This window comes from Lepidochelys kempii, chromosome 4 (genome assembly GCF_965140265.1).
Source record: "Lepidochelys kempii isolate rLepKem1 chromosome 4, rLepKem1.hap2, whole genome shotgun sequence".
In the NCBI taxonomy this organism is placed as follows: domain Eukaryota; kingdom Metazoa; phylum Chordata; order Testudines; family Cheloniidae; genus Lepidochelys; species Lepidochelys kempii.
This window is the reverse complement of record NC_133259.1, coordinates 91091366-91114509: the sequence shown is the minus strand read 5'-3', so window position 1 is coordinate 91114509 and position 23144 is coordinate 91091366. Positions and strand designations below refer to the sequence as shown.

General features: G+C 42.2%; 1 protein-coding gene across 7 annotated transcripts in view; it reads right to left on the bottom strand.

Moving 5' to 3' along the window:
- Positions 1 to 23144, bottom strand: part of TEC (tec protein tyrosine kinase) — a 97946-nt gene that overhangs the window by 32867 nt on the left and 41935 nt on the right. For 3 of the 7 annotated variants that reach the window (XM_073342106.1, XM_073342099.1, XM_073342104.1), the window contains 2 exons: positions 6808 to 6912; positions 5438 to 5519 (listed from right to left, as the gene is read on the bottom strand). The exons of 1 other annotated variant lie outside the window; for it this stretch is intronic. Coding sequence is in view for 5 of the 6 variants with exons in the window: in XM_073342099.1 (XP_073198200.1) it covers positions 5438 to 5519; positions 6808 to 6912 (187 nt within the window). In the remaining variant the exon portion in view is untranslated. The remainder of the gene's footprint in view (positions 1 to 5437; positions 5520 to 6807; positions 6913 to 23144) is intronic. 3 more of the 7 variants (XM_073342101.1, XM_073342100.1, XM_073342103.1) reach the window with 2 other exon arrangements.

The following is a 23144-nucleotide window of genomic DNA, read 5'->3' as shown; positions in this document are numbered from 1 at the left end:
ACACTGCAAGGAGAAATTTAGATAGGCAAGACGTAACTGCCAAAGATAGAATGTGGGCCAACCCACCAACGTTACCAAATCCTTTTCTTGCAAAAAAGTAGCTTTGAGGTCTTTAATGATCACAAGTGGTCAAAACTTTAGTTTTACACATCATCCAAAAGATAGCACCTACAGCAGCACAGTGCTTCCTGATATCTTATTGAAGAATTGGTTCAGTGTGATTCAGAGATAAGCATAGGTTTCAGAGTAGCAGCCATGTTAGTCTGTATTCGCAAAAAGAAAAGGAGTACTTGTGGCCGATAAAGTGGGCTGTAGCTCACGAAAGCTTATGCTCAAATAAATTTGTTAGTCTCTAAGGTGCCAAAAGTCCTCCTCTTCTTTTTAGAGATAAGCATGCTATACATTGAATAACAAATAGCACTTCCTACAGTAGCTGTTTATTATAAGATTTCCATGTTCTGACCCTTCTTATCTTGTGATAAATGACAGGATTGTAGCATAAGGTATTCTTAATTTCTGCCCCCAGGGACTTTACAAGCTATCTTTTTGTTCTGTGTTTGTACAGAATGTAGCATAACAAGGTCCTGATCTGTCCTGGGCTCCCGGGTGCTACCTCAATACAAATAATTATGGCCCTACCAAATTCATGGCCATGAAAAATGCGTAACGATCATGAAACCTGATCTCCTTCGTGCTAGAACTAGAGCTACTGGTGCAGGAAGTGAAACGAGATATGACAGGAATAACAGAAACATGGTGGGATAGTCGTCATGACTGGGCTACGGGTATTGAAGGGTACGTGCTGTTTAGGAAAGACCAAAATAAGGTAAAGGTGGTGGAGTAGCATTGTACATCAATGATGAGGTAGAATGTAAAGAAATAAGAAGCGATGAAATGGATAAGATAGAGTCCGTCTGGGCAAAAATTACATTGGGGAAGAAAACTATTAGAGCCTCCCCTGGGATAGTGCTTGGGGTGTGCTATAGACCGCCGGGATCTAATTTGGATAGGGATAGAGTCCTTTTTAATGTTTTTAATAAAGTAAATACTAATGGAAACTATGTGATCATGGGAGACTTTAACTTCCCAGATATAGACTGGAGGACGAGTGCTAGTAATAATAATAGGGCTCAGATTTTCCTAGATGCGATAGCTGATGGATTCCTTCATCAAGTAGTTGCTGAACCGACTAGAGGGGATGCCATTTTAGATTTGGTTTTGGTGAGTAGTGAGGACCTCATAGAAGAAATGGTTGTAGGGGATAATCTTGGCTCAAGTGATCATGAGCTAATTCAGTTCAAACTGAACGGAAGGATTAACAAAAATAAATCTGCGACTAGGGTTTTTGATTTCAAAAGGGTTGACTTTCAAAAATTAAGGAAATTAGTTAGGGAAGTGGATTGGACTGAAGAACGTATGGATCTAAAGGCAGAGGAGGCCTGGGATTATTTTAAATCAAAGCTGCAGAAGCTATCAGAAGCCTGCAACCCAAGAAAGGGGAAAAAATTCATAGGCAGGAGTTGTAGACCAAGCTGGATGAGCAAGCATCTCAGAGAGGTGATTAAGAAAAAGCAGAAAGCATACAGGGAGTGGAAGAAGGGAGGGATCAGCAAGGAAAGCTACCTTATTGAGGTCAGAACATGTAGGGATAAAGTGAGACAAGCTAAAAATCAAGTAGAGTTGGACCTTGCAAAGGGAATTAAAACCAACAGTAGAAGGTTCTATAGCCATATAAATAAGAAGAAAACAAAGAAAGAAGAAGTGGGACCGCTAAACACTGAGGATGGAGTGGAGGTCAAGGATAATCTCGGCATGGCCCAATATCTAAACAAATACTTTGCCTCAGTCTTTAATAAGACTAAAGAGGATCTTATGGATAACGGTAGCATGACAAATGGGAATGAGGATATGGAGGTAGATATTACCATATCTGAGGTAGAAGAGAAACTCAAACAGTTTAATGGGACTAAATCGGGGGGCTGAGATAATCTTCATCCAAGAATATTAAAGGAATTGGCACATGAAATTGCAAGCCCATTAACAAGAATTTTTAATGAATCTGTAAACTCAGGGGTTGTACCGTATGATTGGAGAATTGCTAACATAGTTCCTATTTTTAAGAAAGGGGAAAAAAGTGATCCGGGTAAGTATAGGCCTGTTAGTTTGACATCTGTAGTATGCAAGGTCTTGGAAAAAATTCTGAAGGAGAAGGTAGTTAAGGACATTGAAGTCAATGGTAAATGGGACAAAATACAACATGGTTTTACAAAAGGTAGATCGTGCCAAACCAACCTGATCTCCTTCTTTGAGAAAGTAACAGATTTTTTAGACAAAGGAAACGCAGTGGATCTAATTTACCTAGATTTCAGTAAGGCGTTTGATACTGTGCCACATGGGGAATTATTAGTTAAATTGGATAAGATGGTGATCAATAGGAAAATTGAAAGGTGGATAAGGAATTGGTTAAAGGGGAGACTACAATGGGTCCTACTGAAAGGTGAACTGTTAGGCTGGAGGGAGGTTATCAGTGGAGTTCCTCAAGGATCGGTTTTGGAACCAATCTTATTTAATCTTTTGATTACTGACCTCGGCACAAAAAGTGGGAGTGTGCTAATAAAGTTTGCGGATGCTACAAAGCTGGGAGGTGTTGCCAATTTAAAGAAGGACAGGGATATCCTGCAGGAGGATCTGGATGACCTTGTAAACTGGAGTAATAGGAATAGGATGAAATTTAATAGTGAGAAGTGTAAGGTTATGCATTTAGGGATTAATAACAAGAATTTTAGTTATAAGCTGGGGACACATCAATTAGAAGTAACGGAGGAGGAGAAGGATCTTGGAGTATTGGTTGATCATAGGGAGCCGCCAATGTGATATGGCTGTGAAAAAAGCTAATGCAGTCTTGAGATGCATCAGGAGAGGTATTCCCAGGAGGGATAAGGAGGTTTTAGTACCGTTATACAAGGCACTGGTGAGACCTCACCTGGAATACTGTGTGCAGTTCTGGTCTCCCATGTTTAAGAAGGATGAATTCAAACTGGAACAGGTACAGAGAAGGGCTACTAGGATGATCCGGGGAATGGAAAACCTGTCTTATGAAAGGAGACTCAAGGAGCTTGGCTTGTTTAGCCTAACTAAAAGAAGGTTGAGGGGAGATATGATTGCTCTCTATAAATATATCAGAAGGATAAATACCGGAGAGGGAGAGGAATTATTTAAGCTCAGTACCAGTGTGGACACAAGAACAAATGGTTATAAACTGGCCACCAGGAAATTGAGACTAGAAATTAGACGAAGGTTTCTAACCAACAGAGGAGTGAAGTTTTGGAACAGCCTTCCAAGGGAAGCAGTGGGGGCAAAAGATCTATCTGGCTTTAAGATTAAACTTGATAAGTTTATGGAGGAGATGGTATGATGGGATAACATGGTTTTGGTAATTAAATATTCACGGTAAATAGACCCAATGGCCTGTGATGGGATATTAGATGGGGTGGGATCTGAGTTACCCAGGAAAGAATTTTCTGTAGTATCTGGCTGATGAATCTTGCCCATATGCTCAGGGTTTAGCTGATTGCCATATTTGGGGTCGGGAAGGAATTTTCCTCCAGGGCAGATTGGAAAAGGCCCTGGAGGTTTTTCGCCTTCCTCTGTAGCATGGGGCACGGGTCACTTGCTGGAGGATTCTCTCTTCCTTGAAGTCTTTAAACCACGATTTGAGGACTTCAATAGCACAGACATAGGTGAGAGGTTTTTTGCAGGAGCGGTGGGTGAAATTCTGTGGCCTGCATTGTGCAGAAGGTCAGACTAGATGATTATAATGGTCCCTTCTGACCTAAATATCTATGAATCTATGAATCTGGCTACTGTAGGGGAGGAGCAAGTCTGAATGTGCCCCAACTGGGGGCTTCTACCATGGGACGAGCTACAGCTGCTAGTCCCAGCCGGGCTGGGGAGGGACTAGACTTCCTGTTCCCCTGCAGGGGTCGCTCCTGGAGCCAGGCCAGACCCATCTCTGGGAACCTCCCCCGGCTGCAGGAAGCTCCACAGCTGCTAGATGGGAGCCCAGCTTTGAAGGCAGCACAGAAGTGAGGGTGGTTGTTAGTCCCAACCTGGGCGGGAGGCTGTGACTCCATCTGTCAGCCCCTGACCCAGGTGGAGACGCTGCTGGGAAAACCTGGGCATATGGTAACCCCTCCCCCCATACCCGGTGAGTTACCCTCACTTTTGCACTGCTGCTGGCAGTGGCACTGGCATCAGAGCTTGGCACCTGGCCAGCAGCTGCTGCTGTCCAGCTGCCCAGTTCTGATGGCAGCGCCCCTGCCAGCAGCAGCAGCACAGAGGTAAGTAAGGGTGGCAATCCCACGACCCCCCCTACAATAGCCTTGCACCACATATACCCACGATCCCCTTTTGGGTTGGGACCCACACAGTTCTAACACTGTGAAATTTCAGATGTAAACATCTGAAATCATGAAACTGATTATTTTTACAATCTTATGACCACGAAATTGACCAAAACGGACCGTGAATTTGGTAAGGTCCTACAGAAAATAGACTGTAATCCTACTAAGGGGGTACATCTGAAAATCTTAGTCCAGGGTTTCTCAAATGAACTGGGGTTTCTCTTGATCCAAATTTAGGTTGCCAGAATGTGTCAAAGGGTCATATGGGAAGCCCGGGGTGGGAGGGATCCTGCCAAAGAGGATGGAAGGTCCTGGAAGCATGTAGGGGAGGTGATTGCAGAACCCACACTACACTCACCATTCCTGTGGATCCACTCCTGCAGGGCTGGCTGGGTTCAGCTCCCCACTCCAGGCATTGGGACCTGGTGCACAGAGTTGCAGGTCCTCTCAGGTTTATTCTAGCTGCCCCTTGTCATGATGATGAGAGATCATCTGGGCCAAATTTCAGTGAGTGGTGTTGTGACCCCATGCGCCAGGTTGCACTGCCACTCACATTTACCGGGATGGCCCCCCATTGGGGCTGGGCCAAACCTGAGCTATGCCGCAACCCTGGAGGTCAGAACACCCAGAGCAGGGAGCCAAACCCAGCCAGCCCCACAGAATATGAGTCACAGGAGTTACCACGGTGTGCTTGTTTGGTATTAAATTATGTTAGTACTAGTATTATGTTGATGTACACTGATGTTGTGGCTAAGAAATATTTAATAAATCAGATATTTTTACACGTTGTTCAATTACAACGGTGCAAATCAAGAATAATTTCAGTGACGTCATTGAGGTTACTTCATATTTACAGAGGCATGATTGAAGCAGAATGTTGTAGTGTATGATATAAACCAATGCAGAATTTGTCCCAATACATATATAAGCCATTAAACAAACAGCATACAAGTTTGTGCTTCATATTTTCTAGTTCAAGCAATTGCCTTGCCTCTTAAAGGCTTCACATATTAACCTTAAGAAGTTGTCTTTACCTTCCTTAAGATTCCTCACCCACTGATCCCTGCTGTGCGCATTGGGCGCAAAAATATAAAGTGTATTAGCATCATATACAATCTGAAAATAAATCAAATGAAATATAAATAACGTTTATATGGCAATAATTTTAAACTTGGTTCTTAGTAAATACCATCTAGTATAAAACATATATTTCTTGGCTAACAGGCTCAGCAAAACTAACAAATCTGTATTCATCAGCCAAAATGAGTGAAAAACAAAAAAAAAAGCAAAAAACATAAATGGTGAAAAATTAGACTTAAAAATTCTTTCACTTTTAATAATCTAAATTGCTGTTAGGACAAATAAGGAATTTTAAATTATGTGTTATAGTCACAGTGTTCCTTTAACCATTTGCTTGGCAATTTCTTTTGTTTATTCTTCACCCTGGGGTTTTCTTTAAAAAAAAATTACCTAGTGTCATTTTGTAATTAAACGTCCCTCTGTACATGTCACTTTACAACTTCTTATGATTCCATATTGCCCTATATAACTTCTTGCACTGTCTCCTTCATCTGCATTGGCATTTTTAATTTTTCTTGCTTTCATTGGTAAAAAGTAGGTATTACTGTTAGGCAGAAGAGGCCAGATTCTCAGTTATACTAGTTAAAATCCAGAGTAATCTGGCTAGGATTAAAACTACGAGAAGTCCGGTGGCACCTTAAAGGCTTCACATATTAACCTTAAGAAGTTGTCTTTACCTTCCTTAAGATTCCTCACCCACTGATCCCTGCTGTGCGCATTGGGTGCAAAAATATAAAGTGTATTAGCATCATATACAATCTGAAAATAAATCAAATGAAATATAAATAACGTTTATTTATTTATTTATTTTACCAGATGTGAAGAAGATGTGAAGAAGTGGGTTTTTTACCCATGAAAGCTTATGCCCAAATAAATCTGTTAGTTTTAAAGTGCCACTTGACTCCTTGTTGTTTTTGTGGATACAGACTAATGCAGCTACCCCTCTGATACTTCACTAGGATTTACACTGTTGCAAATGAGAGAGAATCTGACCCAAAATAATTTGTTTAAACTTTTCCCTTCTGAGCCCTTTCCTTCCATTGTGAAATTAAATGAAGTAAACAAATTTTCTGAATTATTCCAAAACATATGTTGAATTTAAAAACCTAAATGGACCTGATTCTCCCTGACACTAGTGTCAATTGGGTTAGCTACAATGAAATTATTTAAAACAGGTGTAAGTGAGAGAGAAATCAGGCCCGGTATCTGAAGACAGTTCATTAAAATCATCAGAAGCAAACTACAAGATAAATAACAAATACAAAATAACTGAGCTATGTTGAAAAACAGAGTATTACATTTTAAATAAACCAAATTAACTTACCTGAAATGGATATTTATTTTGACAGGGAATAATGGCACCATCGTTCTTCACAATTTCAACACACTTGATTTTAGCAATATCAACAGATCCCTTTCTGTATTTTTTCTGTTTTAAAAAAAACCAAGCCATATGTGATCCATTGTGAAGCAAAAAAGAAATGTGCTGTAGGGTTGCACCACCAGAGATTATGAACCTGTTGCAGGAGTGACTGAGGTTCTGTGGCTTGTGATGCATAGGAGGTCAGACTATATGACCATGGTGATCCCTGGTGGTCCTAAAGTCTATGAGTCTGTAATCATGTACTCTTTGGATCACATGACCTTTTCCATAGCCAGCTGTGTTGAAGAATATAAAATTTAAGGTTCTTCGCTTTAAATAATTTGATTCAAACTACTATAAAGAAAGCAAAGATTCACAGAGCAATTACAGTCCAGGCAGTGTCCTTCTGAATATTTTTACAATCAGTGAACAGAACAGATGCAAAACTCTGTAGGTTAAACACCTGTAGTTTTATGATACTGTAATCTAAGGGCTTGTCTACATGAAAATACTGTTCACAGCAAATTGAAATCTACCATGCTTTGAAACGTGAACAGACTGAAGTACACTACGGAACTTTTAGTGTGTGGCAGCAGGGGTCACAGGGACACTTTGTGTGGGGCAGGTTAGTGCAGAATAGATTTACATCCCAGTTTGCCATGAACTAAGAGTTGGTGTAGACAAGCCCGTAGTGAAAAAAAATTTCAAAGTTTTACTTTACTCTATAGCATTCTGTAAGACATTTGTTCAATAAACTCAAAGACACTACTTTCCAAGAGTTCAACTCTCCAAAGCAAGAATATATATTTATGCTTTTTTTTGAAGTTGTCTCCTTACAGAAGAACTATATACCAGCAGGGTCACTCTAGAAGAAAAGAGTCTCCGGGCTTAATTCTGCTACTATAGTAAATTGTGAGTAGTTAACAGAGTTACACAAGTGTAAAACTGATGTAAAAGTAAGAGTAGCATCTAGCCTCAGTACAAGTAGTTTAAGAAATATCTCTTATAGACCTTAGAGTATACACATATAAACCTGCTGTATCCTCAACCCTAGTATGAACTGAAGGGAAAGGATTGGGCCACATGTCATTCTGGGAGAGGCAGAGACTTGGTTCTGTGTTTAGCTCGTAGAGTACTATAGCCTATAGGATCTAGCAGCTGAAGAGCTTTCAGCACTTCCCACTACATCATGATGTGCATGTGTCATTCATTACCGTGTATCTGAGCAGGCTTGGTTTATCCAGCTCACTAATTAAAATGCTTTAAACCAGGAACTATTTTAATATGTATCTGTGCAGTACCCACCAAAGTGGGGGTACCTGATCTATTTGGAGTCTCTGGGTGTTATAGTCATCAAAATAATACAAAGTTTTTGTGATGTAACTTTGTTAAAAGAATTTTAAGGTTGCAAAGTCAAACATTCAAAAGTTATGAAATGCTAAGGGTGCCTGTGCAGTCTTAATTCACCCCGCATAGTATTTTCTCTGCAGAACCCTTGCCTCGTTCAATGAATAAGTAGTTATTCAAAATATTTTTATCCTCCTCATTCAGTGTGTGGCTCCAGGCATTATTTACCACACACCATTCAAACCCTGAACCAAATGGAATATTTTTAATAAAAAGCTGCAGAAAACTGCTTTTCCTGACTCAGAAGTCACCAGGAAATATGCCTAGGTGTGCACAAAGATGACAGCAATTATCAAAGAGATGGCAAATGACAGTATGAACTGCCTAGCAGAAAGCATGCATCAGTCCTCATTTATTCTAGCCACCAATGGCAGCAATGAAGCAGGCATCAGCAAACTGCTCCCACTCATTATTCAACATTTTGATGACAGCAAAGATAAAATGATCATCTTGTTGCTGTACAGGTTGGGAATTAAAGCTTTTGAATTAAAATATGGAGGCCAGGAAAATCCCTTTGTTAAACAGTTGGACTTTTGGAAGTGACAATGCTTCTGTCATGATGGTCTTGCACAAGGGTATTGTAGCATTTATTTGAGAGCAACATTATCTGCTTTTCTTGTGGGTTGCCCATGTCACATGGTACACATCACGGCTGAGAGAAGTGTGAAGTCCTCACCTGCCACCACAGATGAACTCCTGATTGATATCTACTGTTATATTGACAAGAACACCAAGCATCACTCGGAGCTCATTTTGTCAGAAGCTGTCCTACATAGAGGTCTATAAGATACTGAAGCACACACTGGCTGTCACTTTGCCTATGTCTGACTCGGCTCATCCAGCAGTGGGAACTACTGACCACATTCTCCGGCTGAAGCAGCTAAGTCCAAAGGAGTTCATTCATGCAGCACCAAGTGCAAATCTAAGCTTGTCAGTCTGCACCATCCTCCTTTGCAGCAATATAAAACTGACACAGGTGCCAATAAGTCGTGTGCTAAGGTGACAAGCCAACAAAACCAGACTATAAGTGACAACCTTTTGAAAATCACACAGAGCAGAGATCTGCAACACCAGCCAAACCAATCAGGTGTAGCCATCATCAACTGCCAGTCATCAATGTCAAAACCATCACTGCAAAACATGGATCATCCAAAAAGATCATCACGACAGCAAGCCTACAGAGCAGGCTGTTGATGCCAAACATGACAAATTAATGAAACTGACACTGGATGCCATCACTGTGCTGAAACAAACTGCAGAACTTGGCACTGAAATTTTTTGTGGTAATATAAGACACTTACTGATTTTTTCACAAACAAACTTTATTGCCTATTTTTTGACTACATGATCCTGATCTCTGACAAATTCATAGAATCATAGAATCTCAGGGTTGGAAGGGACCCCTGAAGGTCATCTAGTCCAACCCCCTGCTCGAAGCAGGACCAATTCCCAGTTAAATCATCCCAGCCAGGGCTTTGTCAAGCCTGACCTTAAAAACCTCTAAGGAAGGAGATTCTACCACCTCCCTAGGTAACGCATTCCAGTGTTTCACCACCCTCTTAGTGAAAAAGTCTTTCCTAATATCCCATTAAACACATCAAATACAAAAAAGAGAAATCTCTGATTCAGATACCAAGACAACAGCTGATCAGTCTTCTGAACGAACTTCTTGTCAGATTACCAAGCCATTAGTGATTGTAGAAGCAAAGTGAAGTAGAGTACAACCTCACTTCTAATCAGAAGGCTGGCAAGGATATTATGACACATGATTTTTATCAGAGACAACTCAGACACCCAACAGTCATCAAGTCCTACTTCTCTTTCAGAGAACACTGTGAGGCTGATAGACATAGACTTGGAGCCATTCTTCTATTCAGTTCATTGGTACCACCGAGAGGTGGACACATACATAGCGCAGAAACTGCTTGATCCTATACTACAACATGCAGAAGTAGCTAACATTGCATTCAGAATGATGGCTACATACAATGATACTGCATTTTTCGTGCAGCACCTTCCATCTCTGCTGAAGGATCAATTTCAGCAAGACACAAAGCAGGAGCTCGGTACCAGGTTGATAACATGCCATCATCTGTTCTGACATGCATCAGTTGTGATAAACAGCAGCATATCATATTGTAGATAATGGACACTATGATGTTCTGGCCTGGATAATGAAAGTAACCCTTCCAATACCTAACAGGAACTCTGACTCGGAAAGAGTATTTTCCCTCGTGTGCAAGAACAAACTGAGTTCAGACCAAATCTTGGTGATAAAGGTTTGGAATCACTTATGATCACCAAAGCGGACATACTCGGTCAACCCTGCCACTTGAGAAATCCAGACAAGATAATGCTGTGAAAGGCCAAGCAAGCAACCTGTATGGTGCTTGCAAAGGAGTTGCCAATATCATGGTTGGAACTGGTCATGGCTATTGATGTTACTAAGTAAAAAGTTACTTCAGCTTGTATCACTTTTGTTATTACTGCAATATGCACAGAAATGCACTGCAACCTTTCAAGCACCTACCCCAGACAACTATCTGTATTTGGCTTCGCACCTTTGGCACTTGCACTGGTCCAAAAAACTTCCCTAATTTTTTTCATAAACATCTCTAAAAGTCTCAGAGCAAGGCTGGCATTTCTGGATTCTCAAGTGTCCACTAATTTTGCTTGCCCAACATGAAACAACTAGACATTAATTTACATAGTGCTTAACATTTTTATAACACATATATTCAAAGGACAGTGTCTACAGACTCCAGGTGCAGTTATGAGTGCTCAGCATTTCTCACATTTGGCACCCAGAAAATGAGGAACACACAATTAGTGGCCAACTGTAAACGTTCTGATTTAAGTGGCTTGTCCAGCATAGAAACTTTGTGGCAGAGGCAGGGACAGAATCCAGTTCTCCATGATCTAATTAAATTTCCTTAACCATCAAACTATCCATCTCTTCCTGCTGTTCCCTGCCTCATTCACTACACACCTTCCAACTTCTACAAAAAAATGATGGAGGGCTCATACCAAGTCTCATTTGTTGCACAACCCTGATTCATTCCCAGAGTATGATGCATCCTGTGCCCTGACAGGCAGGTGTTCAGTAAAAAAATAATATTTTTATCATATAATTAAATATTATGTTATGCGTATGCACAAGGGGACCAATTTAAGGTTGCATGGGCAACCTTAGGTATGAATTTCCTAACTTTTGTGTGGTTGACTACCAACCTTAATGTAGTTTATTGCATGCAATTTCCTAATTTCAAACAAACAAACAAACAAACAAACAAAAGAAAAACTGAAATTCTGTCATATAGAACAATTCTGATCCCCCTCTTGGATCATCAGCAGGTTTAGCTCTTTGTAATTAGTATCAAAGGTTTGGATCTTTAAGTTCACTGCACAGATCTCTACCACTTGAGCTAACACAGCAACTGGTAGTAGTAGTAGGCAGTTATCCTATGTGTCTGTGGTCCCCAAACTTTTTATGTGGTGCATCCCTGACCTGTAATGTAATCTGTCTGCACACACACCCCGGGAGCAGGGCTGAGGCAGCAGACAGGAGCAGGGTCAAGGCCGGGGCTGGGGCCAGAGCTGCAGCTGGGGTCGTGGGGCTGGGGCTGGGGCTGCGGCCAGAGCTGCAGCTGGGGTCGTGGAGCTGGGGCTGGGGCTGCGGCCAGAGCTGCAGCCAGGGCCATGGAATCATGGCCAGGGCTGAGACTGTGGCCAGGAGAGGAGTCAGGGGCTGGGAGCGGGGCTTATGGCCGGGGCAGGAGCCAGGAGCCGGGGGGGGGGGGAGTCGTGGCTGAGAATGGAGCCAGAGCCAGGAGCAGGGGCCATGGCTGAGGGCCAAGGCTGGGTCCAAGCCACAGTCGGGAGACAAAGCTGGGGCCTTGATTGGGGTCAAGGCTGGGGCCGCGGCCAGAGCAGAGCTGGGGGCAGATTGGGGCTGGGTGGTGCTCCCTCCCTGCCCCCCGTTGGGGCTGGCCCATGCCCCCCCAAATGTTCCTCTTCACCCCCATCCACAGTTTGGGGACCACTGCTCTATGTGGATCAGGCAATAATAGGGATGAGACACACACTGTTGCCAGAGGGTTTCACAGCTATTTGTTAACAGCAAAGGAAGATAGGGACTCAGGACTCCTGGGTTCAATTCCAGGTTCTGGAGAGGGATGTGATCTGGTAGTTACAGACACCTCTGTCTTTCTATCCACCACTAATGCCCCCTGATTCTTGCCCCCTTCCCTTCTGTTCCTGCCGTCTTCCCCACACTCACTGTCTGTATACACCCCAGACTCCTCCCCACCCTCCCCTTTTGCTCCTGTCCAACCCCACCAGCTCCTGTCCCCAACTTTCTCCTGTCTCCTACTGCTCCTCCTTGCTTACGGTTTCTGCCACCCCTCCCCTCTGCTTCTTCCCATTGTCTAACTTCTGGAGGCCTCTTTCCTCATGTCCACATCCGCCCATTCTTCACCTCTCTGCATTCTAAATCAGGCTGATTCTTCCTCACTGCTTGGGTGACAACAATGAAGGCACTGAAAGGACAGGAGAGACAATTTCCCTGCTCTCAGTTCTGGTGCCTAGCACCACATTGATCCAGAGAACCATTGCAGGAAAAGTCCTGCTTAGCCCCTGCAGCCTTAGGCTGACCATTGAAGCATGCTAAGTTGGTCTGTGGGGATGGTCTGCAAATAGGAGCTGTGAGGGGCTGGAGCATGCTCAGTGCACACAGAATCTTCTCAGAATTTAGCAGCAAAACCCTAAGTCTCTGCTGAGTATGTGCGAACTGAATTTTTTCAGGGGTCCATATCTTGGCCAAATTTGGATGGTTTTTCATGGGAACAGAAAAAGGCACATCCCTAGCAGAGAGTCCACACCTACAGCTAAATTTCAAATCCCTGTTCCATAGCATGGAGGGGTTACAGCATCTAAAAAAATAATTCAGTTCATTTGTTAACATGGGCAAAACAACATATTGTCCCTAATTTCATTATCAGAAATGGCTGGAACACTTTTGCTAAAACTTTCACAACAAATTCAGCCTGAGGCAGACACCTGGCATGGAAAATTTGATCCTGAATCATTAAAGTTTGGCAAAATTATAAGCAACTGAAAACAGTCTCTTAATGGGAAGTGTAATAGAGGCGTCACTACCTGTACCACATACAATAAATGATAACTGTAACAGTTATGTAGTCATGGAAAACCTGAAGGCCTAAGACACCCTTTTAATACCCTGTTACTTTTAGTCTGCTAACAGTTACAAAGAAAGCAGGCATAGAAATTGTGTCTCAAAAGCTTATGCTTCAGTGGCCAGGCATCAGGAAGAATGACAGGATGTTTAAGTCCAGATAAATCTATAAATATTCTACAACAAAGACAAACAAGTTTTTTTCTCAACATTAAAAAAACAGAATTAGGCACATTAGTAATCTCAACTTTCAGTACAGAAAGACAGATAGTGACACTATTACATTTTTTACTACAAAGCTGCCGAACTCCAGTGTCCTTTACAGTATTAAGAAAAACTTTGCACTTAGCAAAACCTGGGATTTTTTTTTTACCAGGAAGTTGATTTTAACAATTCTTTATTATTTATATCAGCATCCCACCTGCCCTCTCTGTCACTGAACTGTACTGTCCATATGAACACGTTTATTAGTGTGAATGACAAAAAATAATTTGTTGAATCATGTAACACCTGGTACAGAAACAATCTCTGATAGATACTTTGTAATGGTCCTTTTTGCAGGTTTTAACTGTACTACCACTATTTCAGCTTGACAACTGACAGACCAGTCAAATTAGAATGTTAGGGCCTGAATCTACAAACACTATAAGTCATAGTGATCAAAATGTTATGTAATTCTGGTGAAACAAATGGGCTAGGTTGCCCCTCTAGATCTGTGTGTGCATAACAAGGACTCTTTGCATACACGTCTCTTCGCTTTGAAAGAGAAGCTTACCCATGGCCCCGGTACCATACACCTATTCTTCTGTACCCTGCAGAGGCCTCTCTGCCCTGTTTGGGTTCTCGCTAGGGGTGTTTGGGTGATCTGGGTGAGAGGCTAGAACAGAGGTGGGCAAACTATGGCCCGCGGGCCACATCCAGCCCGCAGGACTGTCCTGCCTGGCCCCTGAGCTCCCGGCCCCTCCCCCACTGTCCCTCCTCCCCCGCAGCCTCAGTGCACTGCGCTGCCAGTGCTCTGGCCCGCCGCTCTTGCTGGGCAGCATGGCAGGCTCCGTCATGGTAAAGGGGCGGGGAGCAGGGAGTCCCGGGGGGGGCAGTCAGGGGACAGGAAACAGGGGGGTTGGATGAGTTGGGGGTTCTGGGGGGGGCAGTCAAGGGACAGGGAGCGGTTTGATGGGGTGGAGGTTTGGGGGTGGTGGTCAGGGGACGGGGAACGGGGATTTGGATAGGCGTGGGAGTCCCAGGGGGCCTGTCAGGGGTCTGGGGTGTGGATAGGGGTTGGGGCAGTTGGGTTGGATAGGGGGTGGGGTCCCGGGGGGGCAGTTAGGGGCGGGGGTCCCAGGAGGGGGCGGTCAGGGGACAAGGAGCTGGGGGGTTGGATGGGTCAGGAATTCTGAGGGGGCAGTCAGGGGGTGGAAAATGGGAGGGGACAGATGGGGGTGGGAGCCAGGCCATTTGGGGAGGCACAGCCTTCCGTACCCGGCCCTCCATATAGTTTTGCAACCCCGATGTGGCCCTCAGGCCAAAAAGTTTGCCCAGCCCTGGGCTAGAAGGATATATATTGTTTTTCTTCTTTGGCCTCATGGAAATTCCTTGAAGAAGATGATACAGCCTGAGACTGTATTATCTTTTCCGGGAGAACTGTCCCTCCCTTCTGTGAACTCCTTCACACCAATCTGGCACTCAATGGATGTGCAAAAGGAGTGTAAATGATATGTCAACGCAACTGCAGCAGGATAAGTATCTAACCTCACGGGGTAAGAGAAAACTGCCTCTGCAGATAAACGCCTTACGTCACTACCTGTGCCACCTATAATAAATGGTTGCATTTCCTCATTTACCACATTTTACCATTTCAGCATCTAGGTTACTCAGTTTGCACATCCACTGTGTGCCAAATCAATCCAAGTAATTTGCACTGCTTTATCACTTGACCACAATTTAATGTTTTGGAAATGATAAAAACACTGGAAAAAAATTAAATGTGGGGAATTAAATCTGAATTCCCTCCTCTCTGGCTCAAAATATTCCTTCAACAACAAGACTTATTAATTAGTGGCCACCAACTTCCAAAGTGCAAGTTTGCTACTCTATTTCCCCTCAGCTTCGCAGACCACTAAACCCCTTTGCGGTGAAGTAGAAGAGAGTGACTTAATACAAATGCAGTAATTGGCTACTACATTTTATACCTGTCCCCACTTACGAAGCTCTCCTTTATAATGCTATACTTCAGACACAGTCTCCTTGGCTCCTAGCCATGAGAACCCACTCATGAACATTCTTTTCATATGTGACCCTCTATTACAAAAGAAATGAAATTGTTCTTTTAATTAGTTTTCTAATTAGAGAGTTGCACTATTTGAATAAAATCCTTTTAGAGATTGGCACAATTAATCCTGTGTCCATTGAACTTTAATATTAAAACAGTAGCTTTACTTAAAAAAATTAAAGCTGGTTGCTAAATGTAGGGAGTGCAATCTGTCTCCAGTTATAGCCAATGGGAAATCTCTCACTGAAGTCAGAGACAGCGTGAGTAGCCCCACAGTATAAGTCCCTTATAAATCATTGTTCGTCTAGATCTAAATGGGAAACTTACTCTTAAAACACTGCAGAGTTAAAGACAATATTAGACACCTTTTCCTTCCCTCCTGATAAGATAATGGACTTTCTGAAAAAGAGACCTATTGTTCCATTAGTTTTTATGCAGAAGTTCCCATTAGCTTCAGGTGGGAGTTTTGATTAATTAATACCTTGATAAGGCCTCAGGACATGTTCTTATGCATTTCCTGAGACTCTCACACTGTAGCCGCAGGTTATAACCACATTGGATGAAATCTTGATCCCTCTGAAATCAATGGCAAAACTCCTGTTGACTTCAGTGGGGCCAGAATTTAGCCCCCCTATAAGTTAAACTGGGAGCATTACCTCACGGCACCTTTGATCTCCCATTTTCTTCTGCAGTATACTATCATGCTTCCAGCCAAAATTTTTAAATCTTGACTAAACTTTGAAAGCATTTATGAGGCTAAAGAAACTAACTGCTTTGACCACGGCATAAAACAAGAGAACAAGAATTCTAGGTCACATTGGTAATTTTCTCTCACCACAAAACTCAACAACCTTCACCACAAAAATATCCTCCACCAGAATTCAGTCAGATCTTCTGACCTGCCTCTCACTAGTAGAGAGAACTCAAAGCATTCATGATTTTGTTGTTTTCCTGCTTACTTTCAATTCCTGAAAAAAACATTAATTTAATTAAAAACTTAATTTTAAAATAACCAAAACATCTACTTTCTAATAAAATCAGAAATTCAAAGTAATATTTTTAGATTGTCAAGTCAAATCCAGCCTATCATGGAAGTGAGTGAAAAGTCACTACTGCCAAATGCTTGTTCATAGACCTAAGAATAATGAGTTTATTTTTCTCAGTACTGGCAACCTAATCATGGACACAAGTGGGTCCAATTCATCTAGTTTTAATTCTCTCATCTTCTATACACAATAATTTCCACTTTATATTTTATCTGTATTGTTATGTTGGGGTGAGGGAAGTAAGCATTGCTGGTTACTGTTAGTCTGAGGAACTCAGCTGGGACAAACCATGCATTAAGCTAGTCACAAAGTTTGTCTCAGAGGTATGAGAGAATCATTAGGAATATTAATTCAAGACATAAGGTGGACTCAAAGTAACTACCATTAGTGTGATAGTGGTGAACTTTGTATTTTAGAGAACCCATTTGTAAATGGATAATCGCAGGGACCACTTAATATTCATTTTAGAGTTTGGTACAAGTAATGAGCTGACTGGAATTTATGTTAGATTTGTAATAATTAGCAGAGCACTCAGATTGCGTATGGGCACTTTTTATGGTTCTAAATAAAAAGAAAATACAAATAAATATTACTCATGCATGTTAAAAACATAGATTTTCAAAGAATAGTTTTGAATAGCTAATGTGTTTTGTAACTTGAACTTAAAAAGTCAAACAGCCATAAGGGACAGATGCTTTCTGGGACACGTGATCAGGACACACTGAACTGATTATGTGAGAGAGGGGGCTTTTTATTGCCAGGCTTTAGGCTGGACATTATTCCATGGTTATCTAACCAAGTTTGGTGCCAGTCTAATGATGCTCTTCCTGGTCTAACATTTGCTCTATATATTACATCATTATAAGACTGTTGTACTATTGTACATATACAGTATCTCTGTCCAGTAAGATATAATGAGCTAAGATAATTATGGAGTAAAATATTATCTGCCAACATAGGTGACAGTAGTGAAACAAATATCTCTCAGTTTTCAAGACCTCTACCTCCATCATTGGGCCAACTTCCATCACATATGGTGGAATGATTGCTATTTGACTTGGCAAAGAGACTACTACAGTTTCACCTAACTTCCTTTATGAAGAAGGATGAGAGTTCCTCCTAGTATGAGGTCCAAAGGTCTGCAGCTGGCTAAGAACACTCAGGGTTTGTTAGACTGTCAACTATCCAGAATAGTTCCACAGGTCAAGATTTAGCAGTTTCAATCAATGATTCCTTAACTCCAACCCCACCTCCAGGGGAGAGCTTGGGAGTCACCTGATTGAAATCAGTGTGAACAAGCACTCGGGTTACTCACCTTCTTGTAACTGCTTTTCTTCGAGATGTGTTGTTCACATCCATTCCAATACCCACCCTACTTCCCCTTTTTCGGAGTAGCCAGCAAGAAGGAACTGAACGGGGATTGGGTCGGCAGGGTCATATATTGAGTGCCATGAAGGCGTCACCCCAGGGAGCTCCCTAGTCGACCCGATGTGAGTTGCTAAGGGAAAAAGTTTCTGACGACCGTGCACACAACACGCGCACACCTGATTGGAACGGATGTGAACAACACATCTCAAAGAACAAGTTACAAGAAAGTGAGTAAACGTTTTTTACAATATCCCTGATGTCTTCCTCTGTCCTCTGGTGTCCATGCCTTGTCGTGGCAGGACAGCTTGCACACTCTAACAATCCCCAAAGTCTGTGTCGGCGGGGGCTTTCTGCTCCTGGTAGGCTCAACCATGCCGGATTGGTCTGTCGGGGAGGGGACTGACAAAACAGACACTCTGGTCCTCCAGGTTGGGGGTTAGGCACAGGGCTAACAACCCTGTCCCGTAAAAAACAAAATATGTTACGGAAACAGCGACAGAGAAATGAACCATTACTGTGTGTGATGGCCTTTAGGAGTCTATGACCTGTATGACTGCCAGTGGTGAAAGCCAAAAGGAAGCCACTGGCATGAAGACTGAAGTGCTCAACACCAAGATAAAAATCAGACTTGGTTTTTGGAACGTACGGACAATGTATGAAGCAGGGAAGCTAGCTCAGGTCACAGCAGAGATGAGATGCTACAGCTTAAACATCCTGGGTGTCAGCGAGAGCAGATGGACAGGATCAGGCAAATTCAGCCTCAGGAGAAACTTTGCTGTTTTCTGGATGGGATGATGGACAACACCATGAGGGTGTTGCCATCCTTTTGAAGAAGGGAGTGCAGCATTCCCTGCTTCAATGAAAATCCATCAGCGGCAGACTTATGAGAGCCAGACTGAAGGGGAAACATAATATCACCCTGATTCAGTGTTATGCTCCGACAAATGACAGTGATGAAGTAGTAAAGGACAAACGCTACTTTGCACTATAGGTGGAGTTAGAGAGAGTACCATGCCACAACCTAACTATCGTCATGGGAAACCTGATAAGGACAAAACAAACAACGGCAGAGCAATGGGAAAACATGGGTGTGGCACTATGAATGAAAACAGAAAGGTTTCTTGATTTCTGTAATATGAATGACTTGGTCATCAGCAGAACCCTATTTGAACATCGTGAAATTCACAAGCTGACATGATGTTCTCCAAAGGGCAGAGATAAGAACCAGATTGACCATATCGTGATCAATGGCAAATGGCAACGCTCACTGACAGATGTGAAAGTGAGAAGGGGTGCAGATGTTGGCAGCAAGACAGTCTCCATCAAGCTAAAACTGAGATGTGTGAGTCCACCAAACAAGGGACATAGACATTATGATATTGACAAGCTAAAGTCGCTTGAAATACAGAAAGCCTTTGTTCTGCAGTTAAAGAACAGGTTTCAAGCACTTGAAGACCATGATGAAGAGGAGGGGAATGCAGATGAGGAGATCAACAAGAAGTGGGACAAAGTAACAGCAATTTATAAACAGAGCAGTGAAGCCTGTCTAGGCTACAGGCAGAAGAGAAGGAAAGAGTGGATTACACCCAGCACATGGAATGCCATAGAAACCAGATGAGCCCTGAAGAAAAAAGTTTTAGACAAAATCCCAGAAGCTAAAGGATAAATACCATTAGCAGAATAGCAAGGCACACCAGGAGGTCAAACGGCTTGTGAGAGCGGACAAATGGCGTTATATTGATAATCTGGCAACACAAGCAGATGAATCAGCTGCTTGTGGTGAACAAGGAAGACACCAGCAAACACTCTCATCAGGAACAAACAAGGACCACCTACTAACAACCCAAAAAGAACAACAAATGCACTGGATAGAGCATTTCAAAGAATTGCTGAACAAGGAGCCACCTAAAGAGGAAGCAAACATCCAGGAGGCAGAAGAAGATCTTGATATCAACACAGACACCCCAACAAAGGAAGAGATCATTCAAGCCATCAAATCCTTTAAAAAATGGGAAAGCTCCCGGCAAGAATAACTTGAATGCAGAATTGTTCAAGGTAAATCCTAAATTAGCAGCATCTATCCTGGCCCCTCTATTTACATCAGTCTGGGAAAGGGAAAAAGTACCAGATGAGTGGACCAATGGGGTTATAGTGAAGATATCAAAGAAAGGACCTCTCAGTGATTGTAATAACTGGCATGGTGTCACACTTTTTATCTATGCCAAGCAAAGTATTCTGTAAAATCATAGTCCAGCATATATCAGAGACAGTTGATAGCATTATCAGAAAAGAGCAATCTGGTTTTTGGAAAGGGTGTGGATGCACAGACCAGATCATCACTCTATGAAACATAATAGAACAGTGCTTAGAATGGCAATGGCAACTCTACATAAGTTTCATACACTTTGAGAAGGCTTTTGATAGCATTCACAGGACCAGCCTATGGCGCATTCTGCGGGCATATGGAATTCCTTTCCATATAATCAATGTCTTCAAAAGCTTCTATTTCAACTTTACATGTAGTGTTGATCACAGTGAGCTCAGTTTTGAAATCAAAACAGGAGTACGTCAAGGGTGTGTCATGTCTGCAGTCCTCTTCAACATTGCCATCAACTGCGTAATGCGGCATACAACAGAAGACATGCCAAGAGGCATTAAATGGACACTCTTCTCTTCCCTTGAAGACCTGGACTTCGCAGATGATGTCACTCTCCTATCACATACCCTACACCATATACAAGAAAAAACAACTCAACTCAATGCATTCAGCCAGCAAATTTGACTGAAAATCAACCATAATAAGACAGATATCATGACATTTAATATTGTCTCACCATCACCAGTATGGATAGAGGATTATGGTCTCACCAATGTAAAAACACTCACATACTTGGGCAGCACCATCAGCCAGGACAGTGGAACAAGCCAGGACATCCAGAACAAAATCAATAAAGCCAGGAACACCCTCAGGAGCTTAAATACAGTTTGGAAGTCATCAAAATACAACATCAAAACCAAACTCAAGATTTATCAGAGCTGCGTACTTTCAATACTATTTATGGTGTGGAATGCTGGGGACTGAAACAGTATGACATGTCCAAACTGTCTTCATTCCATACAACCTGTCTCAGAAAAATCCTCTGTATCTTTTGGCCCAGAACAATCTCAAACCTAGATCTATTGACACAGTGCAGCCAAGAGGATCTGAGCACCATCATTGCCAGGAGGCGTTGGAGATGTATCAATCATGTGCTTAGGATAGAAACTGATTCCATCACCAGAGTAGCAATAAGATGGACACCTGAAGGCAAGCAAAAATGTGGCCGCCCAAAAACAACATGGTGAAGAGCTCTGGAAGCCAAGCTGAAAAACCTGGGACACAGCTGGGGAACCATTGAAAGACTTGCCAGAAACAGACAGGAGTGGAGGACCTTTGTCACTACCCTAAATGACAGAGGCGTAATAGGAACATCATGATGGTTTTCCTCAAGAATGACAGAACTAAATTTTAAAAGCAGATTATGTCCAGTTAACACAGGAGTGAACTTGTCATGTAGAACTACTATAAAAAGCTCCCCAGAATGCAAAATGTCCAACATAGTTCGTATTTCCCCATACACCATGAGTTTGGTTTACTGTCTTGCTCCCTGCACTGCTGGGGAATAGAGAAGATATCCAATTTAGGTGACTAATTCAATTTCCATACACTGAATGTGAGTAACATTTAGAGGCTACAGTCAGGATTGGGGCTATACAAATTCATATAAAGACACAATTCCTACCCTGGAAATCTAAGATGACAAGAAATGTACACAGGGTTGAGGAAGAGGGATACAATCAAACAAATACAGTTTTATAAACATGAAATTGTCTTGTGAGTGAATAGTAGCAGATTTGGAACTTTTCACTAGGTCATTTCCCGGTTGGAACAGAAACTCATGATTCAGCAAATTTTCTTGTGCTATTTATTAACTTACAAAATGTACAAAAGTTCAGCTTATCTTAAAAAGTATCAAAAAAAACTGCACACAAGCCACTCCAGTTGCAAAAACCTCAGCTAAACCTCCGTGAGTCCCTGTTGCCAGGAAGTAGCTCCATTCTCCTTCATCCTTGGTCTCTATCCCTTTGCTTTTAGTATTGTCTGTTCTCTCCTGCCTGTGCCCTGTACTTTACACCTGGGAAATCTCATGTCACCAGCCTGTTTCCATATGGAGCTTGTGTTCCAAAAACTAAGCATGAACCTAGATCAAACTAACCTTTCTTTTATACAGCTGGTCTGCAACATTCAGGAACCTCAGACAAGTTTGGCTATCCCCAGTATCTCCTGGAGCCAGCTTCTTTATTAGGGTGTGATCCAAACCCATTAAAATCAGCAAGAGTCTTTTCATTGGATTTCAGATGAGGCATTGGAAAAGGCTGTGAAGCCCAGATTCTCAAAGGCATTTAGGCTCCTAACTACCCATTTTAAATATCTTTGAGGTTTTGGTCCTAAATCCCTAACCAGATGAGTGCTTAAACTGTGCAATCTCTATAACAATCATCCAGGTGTAGCCAGCCTGTGATGTGGCCTCATTTTCCTTTCCTTGCTTGTCAGTTTCTGTTAGTTATGCTGAATGTCTAGAAACCCTAAATGCTTCCAAGTAAAAATTTTTATGTGTTATTATAAATAGAGCAAAGGCCAACTAATCTCAATTTTCCCCTTCCGTCTGAAATGGCTGACAAAAATGAGAGTTTAAGATAAAAGATGACTAACAAAAAGTGACAGGATTTGCTAGTAGAACTCTATGGGGTAAATAGCAAGAAAAAAACTGAGTGAAAGAAAGTGTTTAGGTTTCATCCTGTCCAACATAAAAGTGAGCATTCATTACCAGAGACAGAGCACAGTTGAATGGGAATGAAGGAGGCCAACTGCCAAGGTAAGAGAAAGGAAAAAAGCATATCCACCCTATTTTCAAAGCAGCAATGGCTGATGCAATTTCCTAACCATTGCTGCAGCATGATATCTGTAATTTAT